We start from the raw sequence: 9,833 nt of genomic DNA on the forward strand, positions 1-9,833 counted from the left end.
ATTCATCTGTCAATGGGCATTTAGGTTGCTTCCATGACCTGGCTGTTGTAAATAGTGCTGCAATGAACATTGGGGGGCATGTGTCTTTTTGAATTATGGTTTTCTATGGGTATATGCTCAGTAGTGGGATTGCTGGGTCATATGGTAATTCTATTTTTAGTTTTTTAAAGGAACCTCCATACTGTTCTCCATAGTGGCTGTATCAATTTACATTCCCACCAACAGGGCAAGAGGGTTCTCTTTTCTCCACACCCTTTCCAGCATTTGTTGTTTGTAGATTTTCTGATGATTCCCATTCTAAATGGTGTGAGGTGATACCTCATTGTAGTTTTGATTTGCATTTCTCTAATAATTAGTGATGTTGAGCAGCTTTTCATGTGCTTCTTAGCCATCTGTATGTCTTATTTGGAGAAATGTCTATTTGGGTCTTCTGCCCATTTTTGGATGGATTGGGTTGTTTGTTTCTTTAATATTGAACTGCATGAGCTGTTTATATATTTTGGAGATTAATCCTTTGTCTGTTGATTCATTTGCAAATATTTTCTCCCATTCTGAGGGTTGTCTTTTCATCTTGTTTATGGTTTCCATTGCTGTGCAAAAGTTTTGAAGTTTCATTAGGTCCCATTTGTTTATTTTTGTTTTTATTTCCATTACTCTAGGAGGTGGATCAAAAAAGATCTTGCTGTGATTTATGTCAAAGAGTCTTCTTCTTATGTTTTCCTCTAAGAGTTTTATAGTGTCTGGTCTTACACTTAGGTCTCGAATCCATTTTGCATTTATTTTTGTGTATGGTATTAGGGAGTGTTCTAATTTCATTCTTTTACATGTAGCTGTCCAGTTTTCCCAGCATCACTTATTGAAGAGACTGTCTTTTCTCCATTGTATATCTTTGCCTCCTTTGTCATTGATTAGTTGACCATAGGTGAGTGGGTTTTCTCTGGGCTTTCTATCTTGTTCCATTGATCTATGTTTCTGTTTTTGTGCTAGTACCATATTGTCATGATTACTGTAGCTTTGTAGTACAGTCTGAAGTCAGGGAGTCTGATTCCTCCAGCTCCATTATCTTCCCTCAAGACTGCTTTGGCTATTCGGGGTCTTTTGTGTCTCCATTCAAATTTTTAGATGATTTGTTCTAGTTCCGTAAAAAATGCCATTGGTAATTTGATAGGGATTGCATTGAATCTGTAGATTGCTTTGGGTAGTATAGTCATTTTCACAATATCGATTCTTCCCATCCAAGAACATTTTATATCTCTCTATCTGTTGGTATCATCTTTAATTTCTTTCATCAGTGTCTTATAGTTTTCTGCATACAGGTCTTTTGTCTCCCTAGGTAGGTTTATTTCTAAGTATTTTATTCTTTTTGTTGCAATGGTAAATGGGAGTGTTTCCATGATTTCTCTTTCATATTTTTCATCATTAGTGTATAGGAATGCAAGAGACTTCTGTGTATTAATTTTGTACCCTGCAACTTTACCAAATTCATTGATTAGCTCTAGTAGTTTTCTGGTGGCATATTTAGGATTCTCTATGTATTGTATCATGTCATCTGCAAACAGCGACAGTTTTACTTCTTCTTTTCCAATTTTTATTCCTTTAATTTCTTTTTCTTCTCTGATTGCCAGGGCTAGGACTTCCAAAACTATGTTGCATAATAGAGGTGAGAGTGGACATCCTTGTCTCGTTCCTGATCTTAGAGGAAATGCTTTCAGTTTTTCACCATTGAGAATGATGTTTGCTGTGGGTTTGTCATATATGGCCTTTATTATGTTGAGGTAGGTTCCCTCTATGCCCACTTTCTGGTGAGATTTTATCATAAAGCAGTGTTGAATTTTGTCAAAAGTTTGTTCTGCATCTATTGAGATGATCATACGGTTTTTGTTCTTCAGTTTGTTAATATGGTGTATCACATTGATTGATTTGCATATATTGAAGAATCCTTGCATGCCTGGGATAAATCCCACTTGATCATGGTGTATGATCCTTTTAATGTGTTATTGGATTCTGTTTGCTAGTATTTTCTTAAGGATTTTTTGCAACTATATTCATCAGTGATATTGGCCTGTAATTTTCCTTTTTTGTAGTATCTTTGTCTAGTTTAGGTGTCAGGGTGATGGTGGCCTCATAGAATGAATTTGGGAGTGTTCCTCCCTCTGCAATGTTTTGGAAGAGTTTGAGAAGGATGAGTGTTAGCTCTTCTCTAAGTGTTTGATAGAATTCACCTGTGAAGCCATCTGGTCCTGGACTTTTGTTTGTTGGAAGATTTTTAATCACAGTTTCAATTTCAATACTTGTGATTGATCTGTTCATATTTTCTGTTTCTTCCTGGTTCAGTCTTGGAAAGTTATGCCTTTCTAAGAATTTGTCCATTTCTTCCAGGTTGTCCATTTTATTGGCATAGAGTTGCTTGTAGTAGTCTCTTAGGATGCTTTGTATTTCTGCGGTGTCTGTTGTAACTTCTCCTTTTTCATTTCTAATTTTATTGATTTGAGTCCTCTCCCTCTTTTTCTTGTTGAGTCTGGCTAATGGTTTATTGATTTTGTTTATCTTCTCAAAGAACCAGCTTTTAGTTTTATTGATCTTTGCTATTGTTTTCTTTGTTTCTATTTCATTTATTTCTGCTCTGATCTTTATGATTTCTTTCCTTCTGCTAACATTGGGTTTTGTTTGTTCTTCTTTCTCTAGTTCCTTTAGGTGTATGGTTAGTTTGTTTACTTGAGATTTTTCTCATTTCTTGGGGTAGGCTTGTATAGCTATAAACTTCCTCCTTAGAACTGCTTTTGCTGCATCCCATATGTTTTGGATCGTCGTGTTTTCATTGTCATTTGTCTCTAGGCATTTTTTGATTTCCTCTTTGATTTCTTCAGTGATCTCTTGGTTGTTTGGTAACGTATTGTTTAGCCTCCATGTGTTTGTGTTTTTTAAGTTTTTTCCCCTGTAATTCATTTCTAATCCCATAGCATTGTGGTCAGAAAAAATGCTTGATATGATTTCAATTTTCTTAAATTTACTGAGGCTTTATTTGTGACCCAAGATGGGATCTGTCCTGGAGAATGTTCCGTGCACACTTAAGAGGAAAGTGTAATCTGCTGTTTTTGGATAGAATGTCCTATAAATATCAATTAAATCGATCTGGTCTGTTGTGTCATTTAAAGCTTCTCTTTCCTTATTTATTTTCATTTTGGATGACCTGTCCATTGGTGCAAGTGAGGTGTTAAAGTCCCCCACTATTATTGTGTTACTGTTGATTTCCTCTTTTAGAGCTGTTAGCAGTTGCCTTATGTATTGAGGTGCCCCTATATTGGGTGCACATATATTTATAATTGTTATATCTTCTTCTTGGATTGATATCTTGATCATTAGGTAGTCTCCTTCCTTGTCTCTTGTAACACTCTTTATTTTAAAGTCTATTTTATCTGATATGAGTATAGCTACTAAGCTTTCTTTTGATTTCCATTTGCATGGAATATATTTTTCCATCCCCTCACTTTCAGTCTGTATGTGTTCCTATGTCTGAAGTGGGTCTCTTGTAGACAGTGTATATATAGGTCTTGTTTTTGTATACATTCAGCAAGCCTGTGTCTTTTGGTTGGAGCATTTATTCCATTCATGTTTAAGGTAATTATCCATATGTATGTTCATATGACCATTTTCTTAATTGTTTTGGGTTTATTTTTGTAGATCCTTTCCTTCTCTTCTGTTTCCCACTTAGAGAAGTTCCTTTAGCATTTGTTGTGGAGCTGGTTTGGTGGTGATGAATTCTCTTAGTTTTTGCTTGTCTGTAAAGCTTTTGATCTCTCCATGGAATCTGAATGAGATCCTTGCCAAGAAGAGGAATCTTGGTTGTAGGTTTTTCCCTTTCATCACTTTAAGTATATCATGCCACTCCCTTATGGCTTGTAGAGTTCCTGCTGAGAAATCAGCTGTTAACCTTATGGGAGTTCCCTTGTTTATTATTTGTCATTTTTCCCTTGCTGCTTTCAATAATTTTTATTTGTCTTTAATTTTTGCCAGTTTGATTACTGTGTGCCTCAGTGTGTTTCTCCTTGGGTTTATCCTGTATGGGACTCACTGTGCTTCCTGGACTTGGGTAGCTATTTCCTTTCCCATGTTAGGGAAGTTTTCGACCATAATCTCTTCAAATATTTTCTCTGGTCCTCTCTCTCTCTTCTCCTTCTGGGACCCTTATAATGCAAATGTTGTTGTGTTTAATGTTGTCTCAGAGGTCTCCTAGGCTGTCTGCACTTCTTTTCATTCTTTTTTCTTTATCCTGTTCCGCAGCAGTGAATTCCACCATTCTGTCTTCCAGGTCACTTATCCCTTCTTTTGCCTCAGTTATTCTGCTATTAATTCCTTCTCGTGTAGTTTTCATTTCAATTATTGTATTGTTCATCTCTGTTTGTTTGTTCTTTAATTCTTCCAGGTCTTTGTTAAATATTTCTTGGATCTTCTCAATCTTTGCCTCCATTCTTTTTCCGAGGTCCTGGATCATCTTCATTATCATTATTCTGAATTCTTTTTCTGTAAGGTTGCCTATCTCCACTTCATTTAGTTGTTTTTCTGGGGTTTTATCTTGTTCCTTCATCCAGTACATAGCCCTCTGCCTTTTCATCTTGTCTATCTTTCTGTGAATGTGGTTTTTGTTCCCCAGGGTGCAGGATTGTAGTTCTTCTTGCTTATACTGTCTGCCCTCTGGTGGATGAGGTTATCTAAGAGGCTTGTGCAAGTTTCCTGATGGCAGGGACTGGTGGTGGGTAGAGCTGGCTGTTGCTCTGGTGGGCAGAACTCAGTAAAACTTTAATCCACTTGTCTACTGATGGGTGGGGCTGGGTTCCCTCCCTTTTGGATGTTTGGCCTGATGCAACCCAACACTGGAGCCTACCTGGGCTCTTTGGTGGGGCTAATGGCAGACTGTGGGAGGGTTCATGCCAAGGAGTACTTCCCAGAACTTCTGCTGCCAATGTCCTTATCCCCATGGTGAGCCACAGCCACACAGCCACCCCCCGCCTCTACAGGCGACCCTCCAACACTAGCAGGTAGGTCTGGCTCATTCTCCCCTGGGGTCACTGCTCCTTCCCCTGCGTCCTGATGAGCACAATACTTTGTGTGTGCCCTCAAAGAGTGGAGTCTCTGTTTCCCCCAGTCCTGTTGAAGTCCTGCAATCAATTCCCACTAGACTTCAAAGTCTGATTCTCTAGGAATTCCTCCTCCCATTGCCGGACCCCCAGGTTGGGAAGCCTGATGTGGGGCTCAGAACCTTCACTCCAGTGGGTGGACTTCTGTGGTATAAGTGTTCTCCAGTCTGTGAGTCACCCACCCAGCAGTTTTGGGATTTGATTTTACTGTGATTGTACCCCTCCTACTGTCTCATTGTGGCTTCTCCTTTGTCTTTGGATGTGGGGTATCTTTTTTGGTGAGTTCCAGTGTCTTCCTGTTGATGATTGTCCAGCAGCTAGTTGTGACTCTGGTGTTCTCGTAAGAGGGAGTGAACATGTCCTTCTACTCTGCCATATTGGTTTCTCCCCCTCTATTTAATTTTTAACAGGTCACTTTGGAATGGCTTTTCACTGTGTTTCCTGCTTTTCCACCATACTCCAGAACTCTACACTCCACAGGCCCTCCTTTCCATGTGCTGCCTCTCCCCTTCCCTGCAGACCCTAACCAGTGCAGAGTTTTGAATGTGTAAAATGTGCATAATTATGTGTGAGTGCTTTGTATGTGTATGCATGTATATATGTGCCTGCATATGTGTAGTCATGTATGTATGTGCACATATGTGCATATTGTGTATATTTGTAGTCATGTATGCACATATACACATGTGAGAATAGATCCGTACACCCATGTGTCTAATAAGTGTATTTCTGAAGTTTATTGCTGTCTAAAAAAGAGTTTTCTTTTTGAGTTACAACAGGTACAAAGAAATGAGAATCCACCTCATTTTGCCTTCTAAAGAAACAAGGCATCTTCTGGCAAGGTGGAAAGAATCAAATCTATCAGGGATGTCACTCAGAATGGAGCAGACCAATGCAACCTTCTGCAGGGGCTTGGTATTCCTGGGCTCCTCTAGCTTTGGGGAACTGCAGCTCCTGCTCTTCGCATTGTTCCTCTCCCTGTATCTTTTCACCCTGATCAGCAATGTTTTTATTATCACAATCATCAGGCTTGACAGCCATCTGCACACCCCCATGTACCTCTTCCTTTCCTTCTTACCTTTCTCTGAGACCTGCTATACCTTGGGCATTATCCCTAGGATGCTTTCCAGCCTGGTCAGGGGTGGGCAGGCCATCTCCTATGGGGGCTGTGCTGTCCAAATGTTCTTCTCTGCTTCGTGGGTCTGTACCACCTGCTTCCTCCTGGCTGTCATGGGCTTTGACAGATATGTAGCCATCTGTGCCTCACTACACTATGCCAGCCGGGTTAGCACCTCCTTCTTGAGTGGGTATCTCTTTGGGCTGGGAATGATACTGGTCATTTTCCACCTCCCACTTGCAGCTCCCATGAGATCCAGCACTTTTTCTGTGACACGCTGCCCGTGCTGAGCCTGGCCTGTGGAGATACAGGCCTGAGTGAGCTAGGGATCCTATCCTCAGCCTGTTGGTCCTCCTGATCTCCTTCTCCTTCATCACTATCTCCTACACCTACATCCTGACAGCAATCCTGAGGATCCCCTCCAATGAGGGGAGGAAGAAGCCCTTCTCTACTTGCCCCTCACACCTCACAGTGGTCATTGTTCACTATGGCTGTGCCTCCTTCATGTACCTGAGACCAAAAGCCAGTTACCCTCTTGAGCGGGACCACCTTATTGCTGTCACCTATACTGTGGTGACTCTTCTCCTCAATCCCACTGTTTATAGTCTAAGAAATCGGGCTGTGCATACAGCCCTGAGAAATGCTTTCTGAGGGAGATTGCTGGGTAAAAGATGAAGGCTACCATAATGGGATAGTCTCCTCTATGTAGGCTGGACATACACCAGAAACACAGGCCACTGGGCCAGATATTCAGGGCTTTAGGCCAAAGCTACCCCACCTCCAATTCCCCAAGAGAGTCCCATCCTGTCTCTTGCATGCCCCCCCAGGGCTTCTGGGGAATGCAGATGCAGGGCTTCCTGCTCTGGTTACTGTGCTTAACTCTCACTGATCTCAGAATCTGAATTTTCACTTTCAGCCTCGCATACACCACACTTAGTTCCTGAATCCCAGTTCATTAAGAATTTTCTAACTGAGCTGAACAAGATGAGGGGAGTTTCAAGTGCCCAAGTTCAAAGGAGGGCTGGCCAGGGATACTGTAGAGATTTCTAAAATCATTACATAATTAGATTATCTGACCAATAATATTCTTCCAAGATCTGAAACTCAGTGACTATCAGGTTGGCAAATAAGTTTGAATGCTTTCCTAAATGAAGAGGTCAGTTATTATTATTTTTTCTCTCCCAAAACGTGTCTTTAATCTTTTTATGTAGTTGTCTTCTTTATCTCTGGCTCATTATTACTTTGCCCTCTTCTTTTTAATTGGCTCTTCTAGTTGGGTAACTTCTATTTCAGAAAATAGATTTATTTCCTATTTTCCTCAATAATAGTTGTTGCTCTCTAATGGCCTCCTAATCTTGGGTGTGAGGACCTCTTCACTTGTGTCACTCCCTAGTATGGATACTACTCTTTAGAATCTATGGTGGAACTCTCTATCCTGCCTATTTTACTTTCCACTCACAATATGTCATGCATGGTACCAGACATTTCTAGGGATAAGAAAAGGTGGAATGAATTCACACAGTTGTCAGGAAGGAGTTTGAATACAGATTCTGCCACTTACAGTGTGACCCTGGGTAAGTTATTTAATCTTTCTCAGCTTCAAAGTTCTCACCTGTAAAATGGTTGTAACTTCATAGTTTTGTGTTCCTGACTAAACAGGGTCATACGTGTAAATAATTTAGTGCAATAACTGGATCATAATAATCTTCCAATAAATGTCAGCTGCTACCATTAATAATGTGCTAAGCAAAGTGATACTGGCTTTTAGTTTAGGGAGAGGTTATTCTCGGTAGAGGATCAGAGCAGATTTCATGTCTAAGGTAGTACTTGAACTTGTTCCTAAAGAATGAGTAAATTTTGAATGCAGTAAGTGGAAATAAAGTACATATATTCTAAGAAGACAGAACAGAATAACTACAGTCTCAGTGGCAAGACAATATAGGCTTATTACAGTGTGGTGAGTTGTCCAGAGGGACAAAAATATCTCACAAATGATGGGTGAAGTTAACTTGGGTTAAGATTTCTTTGAGGAGAGCATTGTGAATACCTTGCTTCAGACTTGATGCTTTTGGTAGTGGAAGATAGGACACAGTATACCTTTGAGCAGAGAGTGGAGTTGAATCTGGGAAGTGATTTAGGAAGATTAATCCAGCAGCAGAGAGGATGATAAATCTCAGCAAGCAGAAAACAGAGCCAAGAAGATCAGTAAGAAATCCATTGCCATCATTTAAAGAAAGGCAAAAAGACCTGAACAAGGATAGAGGTATTGGAAACTGAAAGAAATGGAAACATAAGAGATTCTGAAAATGTAGGATTCGTGTGATTCTTCCATGAGTTAGAAGTGGGACAAGACTTAAGAGAGAGGAAAGAACTTACATTGGGGGAATGTTTTTCAGATAGGAATCCATATTTTTCCATGCTCTCAGGGAAGAAACACATCCTCTAGGGAGAATTCAGTGGAAATCAAATTTGGCAGGAAGAAAGCTAGTCCAAGAGAAGAGAATAGGTTGTAGAGAAGTAGGAGATTTAGTTAAATGGCAGAAAGGACTTGGGTTAGGGGAGAAAAGCCATGTACTCTAGGCTCCTTTTCACTAGGTCTGGAAGTAATCTCCTCATTGCATTGAGGTATTTGAGCAAATTCATTTCCAAAATGTATTCAGTTCATCTCGCATAACATTCCCTAAATGCACACTCAGCAATGATGGGTAAAGATGTTCTAAAAATTGCTATGTAATACTCAAAGGTCAATCTACCTTCCAAATGTGGTAGTCTTAAGTATGAAAGGGTATAAAAATCACGTGAGGGATCTTTCAGTATATGTTCCTGGGAGCCATCTCAATAGACCTTGACACAATTGATCTGAGGTGACAGGCAGGAATAGTTTACAAAATGTGCCTAGGTGATTCAAATTCCCTCCCTTGATTACAAATATGGCCATGTGCTTAAAAAGAACAAATCCTCCTCCCAGGTATATACACACATATACACATAGCAAAGCAGAGGTCCCTCTGATGTGAACATGACCACATATGCCCAACTCATGGTTCTTTTTTTTTGCTGTACGCGGGCCTCTCACCGCTGTGGCCTCTCCCGTTGCGGAGCACAGGCTCCGGACGTGCAGGCGGACCCTCAACAACTGCGCCACCAGGGAAGCGCCAACTCATGGTTCTTTAAAGAGACAATTAATTCCATAAAGCTCTGGAGTCAGATTTCCTGAGTTTAAAGCCTAGCTTTGCCACTTTTTAGATGTGTGATCTAGAGGAAGTTTATTAACATTTCTGTGCCTCCATTCTCAATGGCAAAATGAAATTTTAACAGTATCTATTTTGTAGGCCTTTTTGTGATGATTAAGATAAAATCTTTAGAACAGAGTCGGCCATACATGAAACACCCAATATGACCATATTTTATTATTTGGAGTTTCTAGGCAGTATCACTTTAGCCTGACATATTTGTTACCCAGTTCATGCTGGCAGAAGCCAGCGCCGGCAGTGTCCAGCATCTTATATTTCATGATATAACCAGCCAAAGAAGAGTAAAGTGCACAGTGTCTGACTGGAGAGTGTGGGAAGATAGACCTA

At 40.2% G+C, this 9,833-nt stretch overlaps 1 protein-coding gene across 1 annotated transcript; it reads left to right on the top strand.

The window, feature by feature from the left end:
• The first annotated feature begins 6,002 nt into the window (after positions 1–6,002).
• LOC132426554 (olfactory receptor 10Z1-like) lies at positions 6,003–6,927 on the top strand. The gene is given in 3 exon segments (XM_060013378.1): positions 6,003–6,486; positions 6,489–6,581; positions 6,584–6,927. Coding segments are annotated over 3 exon segments (921 nt in total).
• Positions 6,928–9,833: the final 2,906 nt, after the last annotated feature.

This window comes from Delphinus delphis, chromosome 1 (genome assembly GCF_949987515.2).
Source record: "Delphinus delphis chromosome 1, mDelDel1.2, whole genome shotgun sequence".
Taxonomy (NCBI): Eukaryota; Metazoa; Chordata; class Mammalia; order Artiodactyla; family Delphinidae; genus Delphinus; species Delphinus delphis.